The 23628-nt window shown below is 41.5% G+C and overlaps 1 protein-coding gene across 2 annotated transcripts in view; it reads right to left on the bottom strand.

Moving 5' to 3' along the window:
• The window catches only part of Aig1 (androgen induced 1), a 244053-nt gene that overhangs the window by 27002 nt on the left and 193423 nt on the right, over window positions 1-23628 (bottom strand). For both annotated transcript variants that reach the window (XM_047557714.1, XM_047557715.1), the window contains exon 4: window positions 18168-18283. In XM_047557714.1, coding sequence (XP_047413670.1) covers window positions 18168-18283 — 116 coding nt within the window. The remainder of the gene's footprint in view (window positions 1-18167; window positions 18284-23628) is intronic.

Here is a 23628-nt window from a genome sequence, read left to right on the forward strand (position 1 = left end):
GATGCCTAGCACACTCTAGAAACAATGGAAGACCTTCCTTCTTCCAAGACTGAGGTGGCTCACTGTTAGCTGTCTGGACATGGAAGAACTATGGGTCTAGCTCTTCCTCCCAAATGCTATGTTTCTGCTCCTAGCCACTTATGTTATCCACTGGAAGTTCTCTTCTAGAATCTAATTCTCCCCAGTTTCTAGTTCTGCTGTCCGCTGTCCTTCAAGCTCTCCCTTTCCCTGATCTCAATCTTGTTGTTCCTTAGGGCAAGTCCACATTCTTCCATCCTCTACCTTAGAGGTGGATGGGTCCCTCCTGACAACTTCCAGCTGGAAACCTTCAACCCTTAATTTAGTTTAAATTTCTTTCTCAATCCTTGCTCCTTTCCATTTTTGCCTCACTGGCCATATGCATTCCTAAATTTCTATTAATTCCTACTGTCTGTCCCAAGGAACTTTTCTTTTTTTAAATATGTAAAGATATTTACATATTTAAATATGTATATAATAGAAATTGTATATAGCCCCATGGATGTTGTACCCACCTAGATCATTTGTACTGAAGGCTAAATCTATAAGGGAAAGCCGTACAACATCTCATAGAAATTTCACAGACTGAGTAGCTAAAATAGAAGCACTATACACCTAAAAGGTCATAGGTGTTTCAGACCTCCTGGTCTATAAGAAAGAGAAAGGTAAATTAAAATGAAGAATTATAGTCTTTACTCTCTTGCTGAGTAAGTGGAAGAAATGATATACATAAAGTTGAGCAACAGAATGATGTTAAGCCTTAGTAAAATTTTCTCTTTTGAATGGAGGACCTATTTGAATGACTGGTACTAACTGACTTTACTGTCGACATCAGTGAGAACAAGGCAGGCTGTATAATGAAGTCCGCATATACTTCTATGAGCTCAAATAATCAATTCATAACCAAAGAGAGGTCACACTCACCAGAATGCATTTATTTTAGATAATTAAGATAATGAGTAAATCCAAGGGTTGAGTCACTGGGAAAAATGAACACAACGTGAACTCCACAAAAATTCATTTGTAATCCTCAATGTTATCCTTACACCTTAAATGATTGAGCTGTTTTTCTTCCATCATTTTCCATTGTGCTGTTAGTGTACAATCACAAACTTGTTTTCAGCTCTGATGAAACAACTGTACTTGTCATTCAATGTTATTTATCCCTACAGCAACAATGTGGGACAGGTGAATTAAGTTATTAAAATGCAAGAAGATCAAAGGGACACTAACACTGCTTAGTGAGCAGCTGCTGAAAAGAAAACCTGAGTAGACATCATGGCTTCCCTAGTGTGGCACCCAGAGACCAGCTTCCTGACTATGCTGGCATGAACAATATTCCATTTCCTTTCGTTAAGCAATGACACTGAGTATTCGGGTACTGTCTATGCTATAAATGTGAATAACAAAAGAAGGACTGCTACCATGGAAACCTACCTGATGGCCTTTGTGGAGAGCTCCTTGTTACTTGAATTCTAGCAAACTCCACACAATAAAGGGCCGATCAACGTTAGGCATAATGCTTCTATACAAGAGCACTGATTATTAACTTTAATGAATGCCTTGAACATTGCAATCTGAAGCAGCATTATTTTTGTCCAACCTCATTATTAGATAAGCACAGGGGAACTTGCACTAAGATCTACTTTGGATTGCAAGGCAAGAGTCAATTCAAGGCTATCTCGTACTATTGGTCTCTTATAAAAACAAACTATATAGTTGCTTTAAAGATGCATGCACTTAGAAATAAAGTATTAAAAGCAAAGCAAGAAGGCAGATCATTGCCAACTATATTGTAATAGATCAAGCTCACTGAATTTGTATAGGTCAGCTATTTCTTCTACACAGAGGAAAACTCATTTAAAGACTCAGTATATGTTGATTTAAATGTACCTGGTTTTTCTATGTGTGACTACCTTAAAGAAGGATTTATTTGGTCAAGTCTAGGCAATATTCATTTTAAGTCTATGTGCTGATTTAAAACTCTGATTTTTTTCCATAATTTAATAATTTTTAAAAGTGCACTTAATCAAAAAGTTAACCAAGTTAACAAAAAGGTCTTTGCACTTAATAGGAGGTAGGCATATCAATAGTAATTCTTTTTTATAATTTATCTTTTAATTTTTTACAGACTGTATTTTGATTCATTGTACACAAATGGGGTACATCATTTCATTTTTATGGTTATGCAGTGTAGATTCATACCATTTGTGTAATCATACATATATATAGGGTAATGATGTCTGTCTCATTCCACCATTTTTCATATCCCCCCTCCCTCTCATTTCCTTCTACATAATCTAAAGTTCCCCCTTTCTTCTCTCACTCCCCACCCCCACCCCCATTATATATCATTCTGCACTTACGAGGGAAAACATTCGGCCTTTGGTTTTCTGGGGTTGGCTTATTTCACTTAGCATGATATTTTCCAATTCCATCCATTTATTTGCAAATGCCATAATATTATTCCTCTGTATAGCTGAATAATATTCCATTGTGTATATATACCACAGTTTCTTTATCCATTCATCTGTTGAAGGGTATCTAGGTTGGTCTACAATCTAGCTATTGTGAACTGAGCTGCTATAAACATTGATGTGGCTGTGTTACTGTTGTTTGCTGACTTTAAGTCCTTTGGGTATAAACCAAGGAGTGGGATAACTGGGTAAAAAGGTGGGTCCATTCCAAGTTTTCTGAGGATTCTCCACACTGCTTTCACTTTCACCCTCTGATGTCAATTCAAACAGCCTATTTCTACTGCTACATTATGTTTGCAGTCCTGGCTGTCTCCTGATCTTTTCTACCTGTGAATATTGGGTGAAGAGCCTTTTGCTCTTTCCAGAGATGGTACAGTGGTGAGGGTGTTATGGGAGTTGGTGATATTGCACATGACACCAGGGAAGTGTCAGGGAAGGTTTCTTGAGGAATTGACAGCTGATCTGACACTGCAAAACTAAGAATGGTAATGAGACCTGGAGGGTGGGGACAAGGCCCAGGCAGAGAGAAGACTACAAAACCCATAAGTCTTTACAAGAGGAGCTACAGGTAGTTGAGGAGGGCCATGATATGTGGATTTTTGAGCCTGCTCCTTCTAGCTATATGTTACATAACTGCAGAGCATTATACTGTGATATACAAATACAGCCAGGCTCCTTCTGTGATATGGAACTCCTGTTTCCAGCGCTCTTTCTGTCTTTTAACATGTGAGCATTTTATACCTTTAAAATTCCACCTTTAGCCAATCAGTGCAAACTACCTAGGTATGATGAATGGACAAGCAAAATGTGGTATATCTACACAATGGAATTATTATTCAACTCTAAAACTACAGCACGGATGGACCTTGAAAACATTGTGCTAAGTGAAAGAAGCCAGTTAGAAAAGGCTACATGTTGCATGAATTCCAGAATAGACAGATTCGTATAGACCAGAAGTAGATTAGTCATTGCCAGAGGCTAGGGGAGGCAGGAATGGGGAGTAACTGCCTAAAGGGTTTTTTTTTTTTTTTTTTGAGGTACTGGGGATCGAACTCAGGGCCTTGTGCAAGGCAAGCACTCTACCAGCTGAGCTATCTCCCCAGCCCCTAAAGGGTTTTAAGATTCTCCTGGAAATGACAAAATATCTGGAATTAAAGAGTAGTGATAGTTGCATAGCCTCACGTATATTCTCAAAACCATTGGATCGTACACTTTAACAGGGTGAAATTTATAGTAAGTAAGTCCTATCTGTATAAAAAAATCAAGGTAGAGTTATAGATAGAACAAGTTTGGCAATAAATTGGTAACTGCTGAAATCAGATGACAGGGGTTCATTATACAATTTCTTCCTGAAAATACAAAACAAACAAAACCCCACCTGTCTCACCCACCTTCCTTCTTACATTTCAGTCATTTCCTGTCAGAAAGAAAATAGAAGCTAGAAGAAAACAACTCACTCAGCTGGCCGTCATCAGACCTTAACATTTCTGCACACTTTCTCCTCATTCATTTATTTTTCCATTTAGCTCGTGCTTCAAGCTACACATTCTGCTAAAAGGTGGAGATACAGAGAGGAATGGAAGCAGCAGTCCCTACCCCCAGGACTTCACTAACTGGAAGGAAAACCAGACATTTAAGAGTAATTCCAAGAGTAGTTATGGGGAAGAAGAAACATAGACCCAAATAGAGAGAAAATGAAGGGAATTTTCATGGGAATAGGTGAAATTTAAGGTAAACATGAAAGTATGGGAGGGAGTTGTCAGTGAAGGGGGTGGCTTGGAAATGGAGTGAGTGAGAGGTGAGGGACAAACATGTATGAATGTCTTGCAGGAAGAAGGAATACGGGATGTTCGCCAGTTAGGGTTTACAAGTGGCTATATACACGTATATAGAGTAGACTTATGAGGAATTGGCTCAGTAATGATGGAGACTGAGAAGTCCCATCATCTACTGTTTAGAATCTAAAGGTGACAAAAAGGTGTTGCTGTCATTCCAGTCCAGTCCCAGAGGCCCAGGAACCAGGGGGCTGGTGGTATGATCATGGTCTGAGTCCAGAGGCTATAGAACCAGGAGCTTGGATGTCTGTGGGCAGAAGATGGACATTCCAGTTTCAGCAGAGACTGCAAATTTGCCTTTCCTTCACCTGTTTTATTTAAGCTTTAAATAGACTGCACGATGCCCACCTGTACTGGTGAGGGTGATCTTCTCTATTCAGTCTGCAAATTCAAGTGCCAACTTCTTCCAAAAACACTCTCATAGACACAATCGGAAATAATGTTTTACCAGCTACCTGGGCATCCCATAGTCCAGATTCACAACCACAGGATGTCCAGGGATGGAAAGAAGTTGAATGTGGCTGAATGATAAAGGGCAGGTGGACAAGGTCAAGGGACCAGGCAGCACCAGCAGGCAGGGGATCACCTGGGGCTTTGGGGATCACCTGGGGATTTCAGCAGTGGAAAGCTCTCCAGATGCTCAAGGTGTTCCATGCCTAGTTCTTTCCCATCTGTGTGTGTGTGGCAAATGAAAGCATCAAGAAGAACCAGGAACCACTGCTCTTTCCCTCAACTGTGGTTCAGGCATGAGCAAAACTGCCTGTGCTCAGGGCAATACCCTCTGTGCCTCACTGCCCAAAGCAACAGGATGCCATGGCAGGTGTGGGAAGGAAGGTGACTATGCAGATGAAGAACCCGGAACAAGGGAGTTCCCCACCACCCAAGATTCCTGTTCAAGGCAGGAATCTTGCATGGTGAGTTAGGGAAATCTGGCAGCATGCCTTCCACAGTGAGATTCCTGTTGCTCCTGAGGAACACTGTGTTTACCTTACCAAGCTCCTCTCAACCTCAAGGTCACTTGTCACAGACCTATTCAGCACCTTCTGTCACCCACCTGCATGTGCTGCTACTCCTGCCATGCTGTTTGTAGGCTTCTGCTCACATGCTGCTGGCGTTACAGACTGGGTGATGGTGGCACCACACAGTGTCTTTCTATGAGGGCTGTACCTGACTCATGCCATCCTATTTTTAGACCCAACTAGTCCAAAGATGGTGAGAAGAGGCTGCAGCGTCACTACCACAGGAGAGAAGAAAATTTTACATGATGCAAAGAAGAAGTGGGGCCTCCATGACCTGGGATACCCTCCTCCCTGGGATAGGCAGTGGGTTCTCTGTCAGACAGGTGATCAGCTCTAGCAACAAGGTCATGGATCCAGCTTTTTTTGTTATCTGGGTTTCTTTTTTGGTTGCCTTTCCCAGATATGGAATGGGTGGCATTTATGAGAGTGCTTCCAGCCAACCACAAGCTGTGATGCTTACACTGGAAAGGACATACATGCCAACATAACACACGCCAGCTGGTCTGGTAGCACGACCACGTGTTCTGGTAATACTGACTTTAGAACATGAACAGACGCCACAGCCTTGGAGCCAACCGCAGGGAAAATCAAGGATATTTCTCTTAGAATGCAGATAGTGTATCTGGCTGCTATCTTGACCTTCTACCAGGGGCCAAGCAGGACTGATGAGTTTGGACTGTTAATTACCCACTGCAGATACTTTTAAAAGGATGATTGGCAGATACACTGCCCTTTTGCATGGGTTAGTTTTGCAAATGGAAGTTTGCCTTAAAGATTTGAGTGTGTATGAATACTATTTTTAAGGGAAGAAAAAAAAAGAATCAAAATATACCATCTATTAGAAGAACATTAAAAAATCCTACATTAAAAAATCGTAATCTGAAATTGAAAAGATGTTTTCTGAACAAGGTCAAAAAATAATTGACAAGATGAATTTAACCTTGATGGAATTATTAAATTCAAGGAAGGACGACTTTAAAATGTCTCCTGATATAATAGTAGGTTGTTCTCTAACAAAATGAAGCTTGCTTTGGATTTCTTCACATTAAGATCAGAGACCAGTGTGGCATGGTGGCAACATCCGTAACCCTAGCTACATGCTTGGCTGAGGCAGGAGGATCGCAAGTAAGAAGCCAAAAAAATGAAAAGGGCCAGGGTGTAGCTCAGTGGTAGAGTCCTCCTGGGTTCAATCCCCAGGAATGCAGGAAAAAAAAAAAAAGAGTAGAGACCAGCAGTTTCTAGAACAAAACCCAAGGAATGTTACAAAGAAGTTTATAAGAACTTTAACCCAGTCAAAATGGTGTTCAGTGGCAAAGGTAACAAAAAGGAAGTTTCAAAGATGAGAAAAAGAAGAAAATCTACTGGAACATTTAACATTTAATCCTGTCAAAGTCACAAATAAGGTGATAGTAGTCTGCTCAGAAGGAGAGGTTTAAAAAAAAAGTTTGCCTGACAATTTTTTTTGTAAGCTATTACTCCTCTAGGGAATGGACAGATCTCAACAGAGTCCTAATGGCAGTTCTTGGAATTTCTCTAGAGGCTGGCAAGAATTTATGAATGAATTGTCACTTCTGTCTTGCAGTCCTCCAGAGAAGCTAGAGGACATAGCTTATCCAAGTCTAAGAACTCCATTTTCTTTCATATCCAATGTTTTTTCCAGCAGAGTATCAAGGGGCTAAGTGACTCACTATCGTTTGAAAATAGTTTGTATTTGTACCTGTAAATTTATGCATCGTTTTAACTTACATAGGATTTTTGTACGTAATTCTCAGATCATAAGGATGACTTACACATTTTGTTTTTCTACTGTCATGTGAGAATATCACAGCCCAGGGAGACGTGCAAGGATAAAAGAAAAGTGCTACCAAAACAGAAAAATCCCAGAAACCTCAGACTGGAAAAAGCAAACTATTGAGGTTTTAAATAGAAGGACTGACATAATAGAATTTGCATTTAAAAAACAAACTCTCTGGCCAAGAAGTGGAAAATAGATGGGAGCAGTGTAAGAATGCTTGCTAAGAGGGCCGGAACACAGGGAGGGTGGGAAGAAGTGACCACAGAAAACCTGGGAGCACAGGAAGCGGGCAGAACAACTACCCACCCCCTCGGCCACCAAGAAACCTGCTCAAAGATGGACATTGTGGAACAGTAAAATAAAGGTGGAGGAGGGTCAAAGGTCATGGCTCCAGGTGCACTGAACTCCATTGACTTGCTGAGGGTTGTCTCTCCTTCCTGCCTGGGGCTCTACCCTATTCATAGGGCTTGCTCCTATTCACCCACAAAGGGACAAGTTACAATGTCACTTTCTCTGGGAAGCTTTTCATGACCCTGTAAATCAGGTGAGAGAACCTTCCTCTGGGCTTTCAGAGCTCCACCTACTTCTTCTTTTATAAACAGGTCTTTATCAACTCTAATTACTGCTTATTTCCCTGAGTCCTTCAATAGTGTGGAAGCTTCTAGGTCAGAGCCAAAGCTTTTCCCATTGTTAATCTCCCCCACCTGCACAAGGCCTTACACATGGTAGGCACTCAACAGACATTTATTTGAGAAAGTCAATGAACTTTGTCCTTGATCAACAAGTACCTAAATATTTCAGAATAAGAGATTTAGAATATTATGATAATAATAATCAAGATGCTTCTCTTACTTGGAAAACTATTGGGAAATGTATAAATCAAAATTTTACATGGTGATTTTAGACCAAGTTTCTCTTGCCATTTCCATTAACCTCAAACAAATGGTCTTTTGGCTTTAGATTCTATTGACTCTGGGAGTATAAACTCAACTGTGGTGCAGATATCTCCTCATCTGAATTGTTTATTTGCAATTGGTTTTTATTCTGTCTCCTGGGAGCCTAGCACTGCTTGGTGCTCTGGGAGAGACCAGTGCCTGGGAACTGTTTTCCTCCTGGTTATTGCTGGCTATGGAGACCATCTGCTAAAGGTGAACCTGGGCAGGGCTGCGGTCACTGTGAAGATGCTCATAGAAAGGCTCCGGTACAGCCCACCAGAGAATGTTCTGAGCTTCAAAGTGTTCTCAAACTCTCTGAGACCCTGCACAGGCTCAGCTCAGGAAAAGGCAGAGGCTATATAATTTTCCTCTAGTTGAGATGTTTCTATTGCCTGAACTGGATCATCTCTCATACCAGATGTCACTCGGGCAAGAAGTGCAGTCTTGAGGTTTCTCCTACAAAAGTATCAGCTTCAGTTGGCAATTTCAATGAATCAGGCAGGTGGGAGAAGAGACAGTACAGCTGAAACTCAAGCTGAGAGGAACGGATGTGGGGGGCATTGCAAACAGTTTGTGTGGTTACTACTGAGATAAGGGTAAGAGAGGTGTGGGGGGATACACACAATGCATCTTTCAGTTAAAACTCACTCTCACAATCTCTTATTGAGCTCTCAGAATTAAGAACATTGTCTATGACATCTCAATTGATGTATGTCTACAGATAATGAACCCTTAGAATACTCTAGAATACTTTAATATTGTGTTAGGTGATGATCTTCTCTTGCTCTAGATCGTGAGAGGAGGGGACTATGGGGGCAAGTTTTTGGAAAAAAAGAAAACCCCACAAATCCACAAGACTACAAGCAGCTTTGAAATCCCTGGCACAGATGAACAGGGGATTACAGCAGTGCACCAGAAAGAAGCTGCCGTGTGTGGACAATTCCAGAAGGCCCCCCTACTGAGAAAGATACTAAGGCCGGAATCTTAGTATCTGAAAGATGAACTTTGAGTTAACAGAAGTGGGCGTCATGGTGGGGGAGAGGTGGGTTGGCTGGGGTATGGACAGGTTGAAAATGGTGACTTTGGGAAGATAATTAGATAATCTCTTGATAATCAGAGAGAAGGCTCACCTGGCTGGCCTAGTTAGCAAAGGGGAATGAAGGGGAGGAGGAGGGGTCATCAGGGGCTCCCTAAACCACATAAAGAATTTTGTCCTAATCCCTAGAAACAATGAGAAATTCACACTCTGTAGCAAAGGAGTGATATTCTTATATTTGTTTTTATAAGATCACTCAGTGATCCTGTGAATAGATAGGGTGGATGGGGGATGCTAGTTTTATGCAGTGGTTTAGGACAGAGATAACTGAGCTTGGATCATGTTGCCCATGGAAGTAGAGCAAAGAACGAGGGTTCTAAAAGTGTCCTGCAGGTACAGAAGCCAGAAACTGGTAAGCCACTGCCTGCCGTATACCCAAGAGAGATTGAGAGGGTCTCCTAGACTTCTGGTATGGGTAGCAGGGTGGGTGATGGTGGCGGGTATGCAGGTTTGGAGGTAAGATGGGAAATCAGGTATGACATGAGGTTAGCTTGCAGTTGCTCAGTGGGTAGATATGGAATAGGCTCAGGAGAGTGGCTGGCTGAAGGTTTGGGATGAAGGTATTACAAACATTGAGGGGACTGGTTGGACCAGGGAGAATCAGTAGAAACAGAAAAGGAATCCAGTACTGGGTCCCCGAAAAACTCCAATATGGAGGTTTAGGTAGAGTTGGAAGAACCATCAAAGGAAGCTAAGGGGATCATCATGGGAACTGGGGGAGGGGAAGAGTAGGGAGATTGAGATTGTAATATTACTGAAGTCAGGGAAGAGAGTGTTTGGGAAAGGGAGCATAAAATAGTCACTGAGAAGAGGCCTACAAAGCATTCCGTGACTTCCTTAAGACAGAAGTCACTGGTGATATCAGCAAAGGTTTTTCTAAAGTAATGAAAGCTTAAGCCACATTGGAGTGGGTTAATAATAATATTACAGTACATACTCTGTGCACTAGGTATTATCCTACATGCCTTATGTATACTAAAGGTGAACATTATTTTAATGATCATGATGACCTTATGAAATAGGTACTATTAGTGTCCCACTTCACTGATGAGAAAATTAAGGCACAGAGAGGTTAAATGACTTTGCTCAAGGTCAAATGGCAGAAACAGAATTCAGACATGGGTTAATTTTTTAAACCACTACATTATCCTGTCTCTTAAATGTGTAAGTGAGAGTAGAGACAATTTAAACAACTCCTGGGAGTAACTTGACTGAGTTGGAAGTGGGGTAGTAGTTGGATTTCCAAGGGGGTGGTATTGGAAAAGCAATTTTTGTAAGGTGAACTTGAGGACCAAACTCTGTGTGTGTGTGTGTGTGTGTGTGTGTGTGTGTGTGTGTGTGTGTAAAATACTGAAATATATTGGAAGGATCCGGGAGTGAGACTGAAGTTACAGAAGAATGAAATGATGATTGACAGATGAGGTCCCAGAGAGCTGGGAGGAGACAGGGCCAGCTCACAGAGGGAAGGGCTGCCTGTTGAAAGGTGAGGAAAGGCATCTCCTGGGTGAGGAAAGGGTAGGTGCAGAGAGAATGTTTGAAGTCTGGTTTTCTCTGTGGCATAGAAGGCCAGGCCATCCATTGTGAGGAGTGGGAGAACGAGGTGGAGGTAGACGAGAGTGGACAGAGATGTTCACGTGGAAAAATTGCCAAGCAGCAACAAGGACGTGAACAGCATCAACTTGGTAATCTGAGAAGATTGAGGGAGAAGAAGGAATGGCATGGTTACGGGTTGGAGCTGGGAGTGTGGAAGGATCATAACCACATAGAAAATGACTTCGGGGCCTCCAGGTATTCCCAGAATATCTGAGAACCAACTCATGTGGGTAGGAGAAGATGAACTCCAACTGACAAATCCTGGGAATTGAGATGGATTGGAGACACAGGCCTTTCCTGTGTGGAAGCCTACTGACCCCGTGCCCCAGCTGATTCTCTGAGTGGCCCAGCACAAGCCACATCTCAGTGGTTAAGCCCTCAAGAGTGCAGATAGACTTCTTGTTAAAAGAATGAGAAAACAACACACTCTCAACAAAGTGCTTATGAAAACAAGCAGATTGGAACAATGGGAAAGCAGTGACATTCTTGACTCTCAGGGGGAAATCAGAGTTCCGGAAATAGCTTAATATATGAACCATAGGAAAATTTCAGAAAACTCTTTAGCATTCTCAATAAGGGTGCAAAGATAGAAATCCCATGAAGGGGGGACAAAACCCATAAGAAGAGCAGAGGAAAAAATGGAATAAATTAGTTTGGTGGGGAAGAGAGATAGAAAGAAAATGGGTCTCTCTCACAGAGCCTCTGCAGACATTTGGGATTTTGTGGCCTAGAAGGAAGGAAAGATCCTTTCATTTCCTGAGCATCCCTACATTCCCATGATGCAGGAGTTCTTTTCTGTTTTGTAGGTGGTACAAACGAGGCTAGGGAAGGGTAAGTAATATGCTCAAAGGTCCAAGGAAGAGGAAAACTGATCAAGGAGCCTCTGAATTCAATGGTCTGAACTTCTGCTCCCAGAACAAGTCCCACAGGTTCATGAAGGAAGACATGCAGAAAGCACTGAGTCTAGGCTGCCCAGAGATTGAGTATTCTTAGAGAATAAACGGAACTATAGTAATGGCCACTGTACTGTCAATTACGTGGTGGGCATTGTATACCCATTTTTCAGATTCTCACAGCAATCCTGCCTGAGAAGTATTTGATTTCTTTTTTACTCAAATAGGGAAACTGAGGCACACAGAGATTAAATGATTTGCTCAAGTATATTAGTTTGATACTGCTGCTATAACTTACTGTACCAACTTCATGGCTTAAAATGACATAAACTTAAAATTCTGTAGATTAGATGTCTAACTTCAGAGGAAAACTCTCTTCTGTGCCTTTCTCGCCTTCTAGAGATGGCCCATGTCCCTTGCTCATGGCCTCCTTTCTCTCCCTTTAAAGCCAGCAATGGAGGTCTGAGTCCTTTCCACCTTATGTCTGTCAGAACAGTCTGTTCTTCCATATCATGTCTCGTTCTGACCACAGCTATGAAAGGTTCTTCACCTCTAAGGACTCCTGTGGTCCTCTTGGCCAATGCAGGATAATCTTCCCTACCCAGGTCCTTCAGCTGATCACACTTCAAGGTCCTTTTGCTATGTACCATGTATGGTAACATTCACCTTTTTTTGATGATTGGGGTGTGGTTATCTCTGGGGGGTAGGGTGGGCATTATTTTGTCTTCCATATCAAGGTTAAATACGATAAAGGGGCTGTGTCCGGAGTTTATTGACTGCATCATGAAGTCCTGTTGACTGTACCTTCAACCACCCCCCATTTCTACCATCGGAGGCCAAGCCACTTTGTCTCTCACCAGGATTACTTCTATAGCCTTCCATCTCTTCCCCTGTTCCAACCCTGTTATGGTTTAGATATTAGGTGTCCTCCAAAGTTCATGTTTGAGATAATGCAAGAGCACTCAGAGGTGAAATGATTGGGTTGACAGCCTTAACCTAATCAGAGAATTAATCCTCTGTTGGAGATTCCCTGAGTGGTAACTGAAGGCAGGTAGGGTGTGGCTGGAGGAGGTGGGCAGTGGGGCCATGCTTTTGGGGTATATATTTTGTGTCTGTGAGTGGAGTCTCTCTCTGCTTCTTGATCATCATGTGAGCTGCTTCCTTCTGCCACACTCCTTCGCCATGATGTTCTGCTTAACCTTGAGCCCTGAGGAGTGGAGTCACCTGTCTACGGACTAAGGCCTTTGAAACGTGAGCCCTCAAATAAACTTTTCCTCCTCTAAAATTGTTCTTATCAGGTCTTTTAGTCACAGCATTGAAAAAACTGACTAAATCAATCCCTTACCCCAATCCACTTTTAACAAAGTAGCCAAGTGATGCTTTAAAAACATCTTGGGTCACGTAACTTTCTGTTCACATCTTCCAAGGACTCTAGATTTCACTCTGAATTAAGCACAAAGTTCTTAAAATGACTCACGAGGCCCTCTGTGATCATCTCCAACCCCAGGAGTCTCTGTTCACTTTCCCTCCAACACACTGGCCCTCTGCTTTCCTCAAACTCACAAGGCTTGTTGCTGGAGGCCTGAGTGGAGGGGACGTTGCTTCTTCATTCCACCACCACTCCAGAGCCTTGAGGGGAGGGGATGGCCTGGTTCTGAGATGTCTCTCCCCTGTCTGGAGGTCTGAGAGGAGAAATGAGAAGAGAATAAATGTCTTTTGACTTCAGTACCTGTTGTCCTACAAGTGGCTGCCTCTACTGCTCTGGCTAATCTCAACTTCTTGCTGATGAATGCAGCGAAGCTGCAGTCCAAATGTCCACTTTTGCTTGTGACGCATGTGTGAGATTTGCAGGAGTCTCCAAAGGGCTTCTCCACTGCAGAGTTTCCTGATGCAGGGAAGATGGTGGCTGGCTCCACACCTTGCACACTGCTCAGCTTCTGCTCATGGCAGCACACCACAGTTTCTTACTGCTGGAAAATTCTTGGGTGAGCTATCAAGAGAGCTCAGTGGCAAAGCTTCCTCAGTGTCAAGTCAAACCCACAGGAAACTCATTTACCTTTGAGACCTGCAACCATGAGATCACGGGCTGCTCTACTTGTCCCTCTCTCCACATGCCACTGTTTTGGTGCACTTTTCCTGTACAGCTATGAGACATAAGAAAGATGGAAAAGTCTGCTTCTTGAATGGATTCCTACCACGGATTCTGTTGGAGCCTCTCAGGCTTGACTTTGGTGAGCATGGGAGACACTTCATGTCTCTTCTTTTTTTCATGTCGCTTCTTTCCACTCCCTAATGGCTCCCCCAGACCACAAATCCAAGCCTGCAAAGACCCTCTCCTCCTTTCCCAGTCAGGCTGGAGATTGAGGATGGGGAGATGGTCATGAGGAAGAGCATGGGTGACTCTGGTGATGGGCAAGGGAACAGAGTCCTTTGGTTTTCTCTTACAAACCCCAAGAAAGGCATCTCTCTTCAGAATGTGACAAGCTTAGAACTTGCTCTTTCAGCCTGGGCACAGTTCTCCAAAGTCAGAAAAATCAGGGAAACTTTCAAAAACTAGTACAGACATAAAAGTCAACAGGTAGGCAGTTATGGTGGAGTAAAAGGTTCAAGCTGAGCAGAGGAAAATGTCATCTCTGGTCAAAGAACAATTACACCTGGGTCAGGTATGTTTAACTGGTGAAGGAGCATCCAAGCAAATGGGAGGACTTTAATGTGGTCTAAAATTTCATTTTCTTACTAAAAATTTTACTCACTCATGACGAAAAATTCTTAGACTTTTAAATCTGAGTGCACTCTTATTTTTGTTTTTGAGAATTTCTTTGTGTTTTAGATAATACATATAAACAGAAATAAGGCATGTTTCCAATAGAAACTTGAGAAAATAGAGACATTTCAATAAGAAAACAATAATAATCCACAATTGCATGGCCTGAAGATAATCAAGCTTGGGGCAGATAAAATTATGAGACAATTTAGGATTGCATCACAAAGGAAAGATCATATTTCATTCTGATTTTGCTCCATTTCCTATAGTGGAAAGTTATCTTATGAACGTATTTGAGATAATGGTGTTTGGAATATGGTATTCATCTAATACCATTAGGACCCTAAGACAATAAAAAATGGTATTTTCAAGTCTTGTAGAAAAAGTGAAGGGTGAGTTAGTGAAATAAATAAAGAGAGATGGAACTTACAGCATCATAACTAATATTCTCAAATCCTTGAAAAGAAAACATTAGATGCTCATACTACTGTTTGTTGTGGAGATTCTTAGAAGTGATAATATCATGTATAGGAAATTTTTACTATGAGGTAGGCATTGTTCTCTAGGTTCTACATACAGTCACCGAGTCCTTACAACTGCTCTGTGAGGGGCACACTATACTTCTCCCTATTTATATCTGAATGAGCTTAAAAAGGTGAAGTGGAGGGGCCAGAATTCCAACCCAGGAAATGGGCTTTAACTCCTAGACCTGGCTGTTTCTGGTGTGTTTCATTAAAACACAACAAAACCAAAAACCTGTAAATACTTTCATCCATAGAGTTACTCTTCATACCGGAAGAGGCAGGCAAGGGAATTGCTAATAATGTAGATTCTGAGCCACACATCTACAGTTCTGGCAGAGCCCAGTGGCTCGTCCTGATTGAGTCAGATAACCTCTCTGAGCTTTAGCTCCCTTCTTTGTGAAATGGGCAAGAATTGCCCATCTCAAATGTCTCCTGGGGGAACCTTAATGTAATATTTGAAAAGCACTTGGCATGTTGTCTGCCTCAGAAGAATGGTACCTACTATGAACCTTGATAATTAGTATCACATTAATGACCCAGGGGACCTCTGTATTGTATGTAGCATGAGATTATAAGGATCCTCTCATTTATAAGGGGAATCTTACAAATAGTATCTGGGAGATGATGATGGAGGATAAGTATCCAGGAAAAGAGTTAAGAGCTCTTCGCAAAGTGAACAGAAGGATGTTGGTGTCTGAAACATTTGGGCAAGTGAAGGAAGCAGCCTGGTGGATAGGCAGAAGCGGTCATGAGAGGACCTGGGATGGACGTGGATGTTAAGCTTGGGAGGACTGAGACAAGGTTGGGACATGGGGCCATTGAGGGTGGGAACTCAGTGGGCGCATCACTGAGATCCAGGCATCTCTCCAGGGCTTTCTCAAGTCCCCCTTTCCAAAACTAGGAAGAGGACAGCTTCAGATGGGGAGGAGAGTGAGAGCCAGTTAGTGTCTGAGGAAAGGAGTGGACGTGCTGACCAGCAGCCCCAAGGTACAGGCTCAGCTCAACCCTGCTCAGGACAGTAAAGGAGACCTACTTATTTTTTAATTAGCACGTGATAAGTAGAATATTTCTTTTTTGCATCTTGACATGAAGTTCCCGAATTTCCAGTTCCAACACTGGAATGCTATCCAAAGATTTTATATCCAGAAACTTCCTCTGTTGTGTTACTGGTATGTGAGTCCTGAGATAGTCTAGAAGGGAGCAAAAAGTCAGTGCCTTTTTGATAACAATTCAGTCTTTGGGTTTATATAATGTGACATGACGTGAGAGGCATTGTTCAGCTCTTGGCATGGCTATGAATGCCTGGGGCAGAACACCAAAGGAAAATGCCTACTTTGAAAGCTTTCTCAGAACAAATCTGGGGGAATTCTCTGGTTAATGCAAACACACCACCAAACAAGTACTGGTTTGCTGAGGGAGTACATGGAGCTGGCAAGCCTCACTTGGCACAAGAGCGTGAGTAATGCTTCACTGTAATGAGGGATCTTGGGGGTCTATAATGAGGATTGCGTGGTATTTCCCCCGTGCCTCTTTGGAATGTGGGCTGATTGTACACACAGTCGAAGAAAGGCCATCAGAAAGAACATAGTCCTGAAACCTCTGGGGCTTTACAAAATAATTCAATAGCATAAGAATGAACACTGAGAAACATACCACGGTTCCCAGAGAGAAAAACCTGCCTGTCCCCTTGGTGAGCACATGCAAGTGCAGAGGCATGAGCCTGTATTTGGGGTGGAGGTGGAGGTAGAGAAGGTGATTTTTAAGCTAGTGCTAAAGGCAGTTCCAGGCATGTTTTGGCTTTTGTAGCATCCTCGCAATGGCAGTAGCTCCCCTACTTGATTCTTCAGAAAGGTAACAGTCATTTAATACCAAGTTCATTTGTAAAAAGCATGGATGTTCATTTCCAAGACATAAAATTAGTCACATTTCTTTTGGACTTTTTCTCTTAGATGAAGTCAATACTTAAGGTATTGCATGCAGAAAAACAAAACGAATAAACAACAACAACAACAAATCCAACTCTGAAAGTAATTAGGACTCTTTCCCGGTGCTTGCAAATGGTCCTTTACTAGGTAAGGGAGTGGCAAATGGATGAACTTCAGTGCATGTTGGTTCTGGGGTCCACTCTCTGGATGCCCCACATGGACCCAGCCACATGGTGAGACTTCTTGGCAGCAATTTCTCTTTCTGCTCAGATCTGTAGCATTATGTGATTGTTTATGCAAAGTATGTGAAGTCCTGGACTGACTGTACTTGATTTTATATTTCTAAGCTGGCCAAAGCAAAATGCTCCACGGAGACTGGGCCTCCCAAGAGCTCCGGGCTCTTGGCGGGATTAAGTACAGTGGTGGGGCGTTTGGAAGAACATTATCCAGTCCTTCAGGCTTAAAGGAGGGGATGGTGACCCAGAACTCAGGACGAAAGAGTCCCAAGGGACAGATATGCTGGTGGGAAGGATAGCCAAGTCAAGAGAAGTATGTGTGTGTTGATATATGGAAGAAGATGAGGAATTATAAGGAGAAATAAGGAATCCTCTATGTTAAGATAATTTTTGAAGTATTAAAACATGATAAAACTGAAATTAATGTGAAGTAAACTTGCCAAGCAAAATCTCTTATCAGATAAATTTGTCACCTTATTCTTGGGACTTCGTTGTGCCCAACAGACTTCATGGAGAGTTCTTGTGGCTGACAGACCCCAACATTCAACACCCAAATGACTAAATGCGTTCTATATGAAATAGCTGATTCTGGAATAGGTTTTAAACACATTCAGAAAAATGTATATTTTTCACCCACTTCCTATGAAAGTTGCTGCTCTAAGAGGTCATTTCTTCTGTTCTCATTTCATGTTTGTTGCAACTTCTCCACCCCCACCCCCAACAAAAGCGACAACAAAAAAATCCCAAGCTAAAAAGCCCTTAAGCCATAAAATTGGTGTCCAAGAAAAACATTTAGTTTGAAAAAGAGTTGAAAAATGTAGCCTTGGAAGAACCACTGCTTACATGGGATTGTTCAACAAATTCCTGCTGTGTGAGGTTTGGCATATACTTTCTAAAAATATAAGCATCTGGGGAAACGAGACAAAGCCCAGGTCTTGGACCAAATGAGGCACACAGTGTGAATCTGTTAGTGATTATATCCATAATGCAATATGTGCCCAAATTTAGCAGTGCAAAATCTAATACAATATGAAGGCCCAGCAGGCACGGTCCTTACCATAATATATAGCCCACAGAGAAGGTGCATATGGCTGTGAGTCCACAGCTCCTGCTGGGATACTGATGGTGCGATGTCCTCATCTCGATTAATATAAACGGCAAAACCGTTGTGTGCTGGAAAAGAACAGAGACTAGGTGACACAGAGTCTTATCATCGCCTTTCTACAGTTGTTTTTTCTTTCTTTTTTTTTTTTCTCTAGAAGGAAAATGAGCAATGTAAATTCCCAGGAAAGAGCCAGAGTAGAAAGCAGTGTATACAACTCACCAGAGAGGGAGAACAGACTTGATAACATGTACTGAAGCAACTGCTCCATTTTTCTCCTGTATCTTAACTTTTGAAACTTTATTTTATTTGATGTCTGTGATAGGAAATTTTGATACCATAGAAAGATGTAGAGCAAAGAGAACTGGAACACAAGAAAGGAATAAGAATAACCAGAGCTAACATTTGGGGGGGAATGTGTTGGTTTTTTCCTCCTTGGTCATATTATTTATACATCTTTTAGATCATACTGTGCATGCAATTTAGTTTTAGATTTTTATCACAATATTGTAGCATGAGATTTTTTGTTATTCTATTTTGGAAATTCTTCTAGACCACCAGCCCTGACCATAGCTGCTTCAAACTCTATTATGTGGATGTACTAAAAATTTTTTAACCAATTCCTATCCTTGGGCATCAAGCAGTAAAAGGTTTTCAATTTTTCATTTATTAGAAATGTCATGATCAATTTTTTTTATAGAACTCTCTGTCTGAAGGTCTAAATGTGAAATTATTTCCTTGGAGTTAAAGTCTATAAAGATTTTAAGGATACTGATACATACTGCCAAATTATGTGTATATCAGCATTGGATTAGAAAACAATGTCAAATTTGCTTCCAGAAAGGTTGTGCCAGTTTATACCAATAGTGCATGGATTTATATACCATGTATGAAGGCAGAATCCCAAGAAGTTGAGTAGAACGTCCCCTTGTTTTTTCTGATCCAGTGGTTACACTACGGACTATGCACAAGGGACCAGGATGGAGGTGAAATGTATTTACCCAAAAGGTAAGAAGGAAATTCAAGTTCTTAAATCCCTCTGAGATCCAAAACATTCTTGGTATTGGAATATGGTAGAGAGACATAAAGGTCTAAGACCTTCTTAGATAGAAGTGGGTCAGGATATATCCTTACTTATCAACTCTGATGTTTCTTAAAAGTGCAAAGATGGCATAAATGATTGAAAACTGATCTGTCAGCAGGTTTGCATTTTACTCAGTACCTCCTGAACAGCCATGGAAGAATCTTCTGTGTAGGCCACGTTGTTTGCACATTCAAGGAAAAGGTAGGGAATTTAATGTCCTGATTTTCAATGAAGCCAGGTGGCAGGTATGTGTTGGTAGGTCAAAGACATGTTGGGGATATCAAGGTGAGCATCTCGGGAGCCACTTACTGTTTATGTTCATAGGCAAAATAGAAAGAAATGATTTTGAAAGAAATATTAGAACAGTGTACAGTTTTATTTGTTTGGTCTCAACATTCTCCTCTAGATAACTGTTCCAAGTGCCAATTCATTAGTAAATAGAGTGGCATTCTAAGGATGTCAGGAGAGTGATCCCACAGTTGGGTAGCTTTATGTTTCTTCATCTTTTATCTTCTTTACTATTATTATTGTTTTGAAACAGTATAATTAGCTCTGTAGGGAAGCATGCAAAATGCACATGTGTGCTAACACAGAAAAAATAAATGCGTTTAAAAAAACCATTCTATTGGATTTTTATTACAATCAAGTTACCTCAGATGACACTGGAATGGAATTTCACCAACTGTTTGAGATGGCAACAATAGTTTCACTGTGTAAAATTAAAAATACAGCTAGCAATAAGGTCATATCTTATCGAACCTCACATAGAAAAAAAAAAAAACACTTGCAAATCAAACCTTTACACTGAAGACAATGTTGATTCTGATAACCCGTGTGGGTTATAAATGACCATCATATTAGTTTGCGCTCATTCATATTAAGGCATTTCTTAGTTCAACCCCTTCATTCATTGATCCAAAGTGAATAGAAATGAACCCATTTTTCTACAAATTTATATTAGTTCAAGTGACCAACCTAAATATGCTTAGTTACCCAGTGGTTATTATTTTATCCAGTCTACTGGCTGACAATCAGCACAGGGTTAGGATATGCTTTCTCGATGGCAGGCAGAAAAAATTTATCTTAAAAAAGGTAGATCTTTCTAGATCATTTCACCCTTGAAATTGTTGACACTAAAAAGGAGCAACTTGCTCTATCAGTGACATAAACACCAGCAAGGTCTTTTTGTGGCTAAGTGGTAAATCTCAGGGGAAAGTTTGTCCACACCATTCTTATCATTCAGAATTTTCATGCACAAAAGAGTGTTTATCTCCCCTCTAAACATTTATAATGCAAATCATATTTACTTCTAAATAGCATATACTAGCGAGTCAACACAGTGCCAAAGATTTATTGTAAGCGTTACCCTAATACAAAGTGTTATGAACTAAAAAAGTGGTAAAATTTTATAGATGAACTTTTTGAATTCTAAGCGACCATCAATAGCTTAGCTATAACTCCAAATCTGCAGTAGCAAGAGGGATAGTTATTTTAGAACTTCAGGTATGAGGAAGCCAGTTTGAATCCATTCCCAGGCAATACTGCTTCAAAGACTTAAGACCCAGCAGAGAAATGGTCAGTTCCATTTAAGACTATCAGCTCCATAAGAATGGGAATCTTATGTTTTGTTCACTGAGGCATCTGCAGTACTTAGAAAAGACCTGGGCACATAGAAGGAACCTGATAAATATTTGTTGAGATTATTTAATATTCTGAACATTCTCTTAAGTGAGTATTACTAACTCCATTCTTCAGATGAAAAGAAAAGCTCAGAGAGGTTAATTATTTTGCCTATGATCACTCAGCGAGTAGGTCCAGAGAAAGGGAGGGTTCAAAACCAGTTCTGTTTTGAATCTGCCTCCAAATTCCATGCTTTTTTGGGGGGGGGGGTGCTTTAGAATCATATTTTAAAATACATCAGAGTTGAATAATCTTAGAATCAATAAGAATGTGCATAATTGAAGATAACATTCATTGTTTCCCAATAGACCAGAACTATTTTTTGGTTGGGGCTCAGAAGGAACAAAATGGTCTTCACTCTAACAACATGAATTTTCCTCACTCTTACTTCCTGTGGCATATTCTAATCCAAATAATCATAAACGAGGAAGTCAGCTACCATAAAGTCAGAACACCCTAGCGATCTGATGCCTGGAGGTGGAATCAAGAAGCACCTGTTTCCTGACACAATACCATTTAAAGCCTAAGAGTGTTCAATAAACAGAGAAGTGGATAAAATCTGGTCACCAGCGGGGGCTCCTAAGACCTGGACTGGATTGTTCTTTGGGTAGTCGTTGCTATGGTTTGGGTGTGGCTTATCCCCAAGGGACTCTATTGGGAAGCTTGGTCCTGGGAGCACAGGTGGACCTTTAAGAGGTGGAGCCTTGTGAGAGACCCTTAGGTCATTGGAGGTACACCCTTGGAAGGGTTGTAGGACCTCAGGCTGTCTTTCTCTTTCTCTCTAAAACTTTTTTTTTCAATAGGAGAATGGTACTCCTGTACCATAGGGAAATAATTTCTTCCTTGGAGACAAAACCAGGTTTTGAATATGAGGTGTGACCAGCCTTGTTGGTAACAGAGCTGGAACCTAGAGTCCACTTTTGTGCATTGACAGGACCTGGCCTCGGGGGGTGTTCTCAGAATAATGGGTGCATCAGATCACCAGGTCAGCTTGCTTTTGCTTTCATGTCTGTCAGGACATCTAGGTATCCCTAAGGATATCAGGACATCTGATATCTGATATCCCTAAGACAACTAATGACCAAAAAACACAAGGATGGCTGTGTAGGCATGCATAGCGCGTGCATACCTGTGCATGAGTGTCAGTGTGTACCTGTGTTCTTGGGGGCACCCAGGCTGCAGGCAGGCTGGTGACGCAACAGGGCCTCCCTGAGAAGATGGGGTGAGGAAGGGTCTCTATGAGGTACACCATGAACAGAAATATTATGAAAACCTGCCCCAGGATACAAAGAGTCGTACACTCCGGATTCTAACTTGGATGCTTGCTTCCCAACCCCCCTTTTCCTCTTCTTCATTCTATTAAAAATGAGAAATCTGTATTTGGAAATAAAGTAGGAAGGAATTTCCCAGTTTTGAAAATTGGGCCCATTGCATTAGCAAAGTAAGATTTAAAGTGATTATTACAGGAAACAGGGAAATCACAAAACGCTGGTTGATTCCGATCTTGGGCAAAGTTCTAAGCTCCCCATACAAGTGTAATCACTTGATGAGTTCTGGAAGCCACCACATGGGGTGGGGGTCTGGGCAGAATTGGGTGGATCTTCCCTTGGGACAACCATAAACTTAGAATCTGTTGGTGAGGCATTCTCCTCTTCCAGGGAGACAGAGATGACATCCAGGCATCTAGGAAATCAAACTGATACAGGTTCAGTTTGGAAACTAAATTTTTACCTCTGAAAATATGACCAAATGTTTTATCCTGAAGCTGCTGTTATTAATTCCACTAATAGGTCAGTTCAATTCTGCCACTCCCTCCCTAGGACAGATGTTTCAGTGTCCTGAGTGACAGGGAGCTAACAGTCTCAAACACCATAGTTTCCTTTTCTCCAGAAGTTCAACGGAATCTCCTCTTGTCATAGGACTCCTTCTCCTAAAGACTGAGGTGCCAGTTTTTGTTTGGTGATATGGTGGAGAATCTCTCTAGAAAGTTCCAGAGCATTTTAGATGATGCTTTTTTGGTGTGGTGTTGGGTGTCTGTGCCTGCCAGCTGCCAAACTGGAATGAGTTGCTTTTACACAGGAGCAGCCTCATGTTCAAAATGAACATGAAGTTAGAACATGAACTGAAGTTAGAAACTGTGACCCAGGGTCAAAAGCTTAGGTTCAGATGGAACCAACAAGCATTGTGTGTCTGTGTGTCACAGGCACTTCCCAATCTTTTTATGGCCTCAGTATTAAATTTGGGATTCATTCAGCTCTAACATTAGTCCCAACAACTATTAGGATATGGCTTTATAATTAGGCCAAATAAATCAAATAACATTACACATTAAACAAAGACACACCTTTCTTTGCAATTAAGAGCAAACTATGTGTCACAGAAACAGTTACGTTAGGACAGTGACATGGTTCACTGGGCTATTATTTTTGCACTTAAAAAGCATTTTTAAATATGACTGGAGGGCAGTAAACACCTCTTGCTAAATCTTCCTAATGACTGTGGCCATGAAGTGCCAAGGGGCTGTGGCACCATTGGGAGTCTCCAGTGTGGTGTGTATTTTCTCTTTATTTTTCAGTCCTGCAGCCTGAGGCTACCGAATAAGGAATTGTTTTTGTGAATGGGATGCCAGAAATGCCTCCTGTTGCATCCTAA

Source organism: Sciurus carolinensis, chromosome 7 (genome assembly GCF_902686445.1).
Source record: "Sciurus carolinensis chromosome 7, mSciCar1.2, whole genome shotgun sequence".
Lineage (NCBI taxonomy): Eukaryota > Metazoa > Chordata > Mammalia > Rodentia > Sciuridae > Sciurus > Sciurus carolinensis.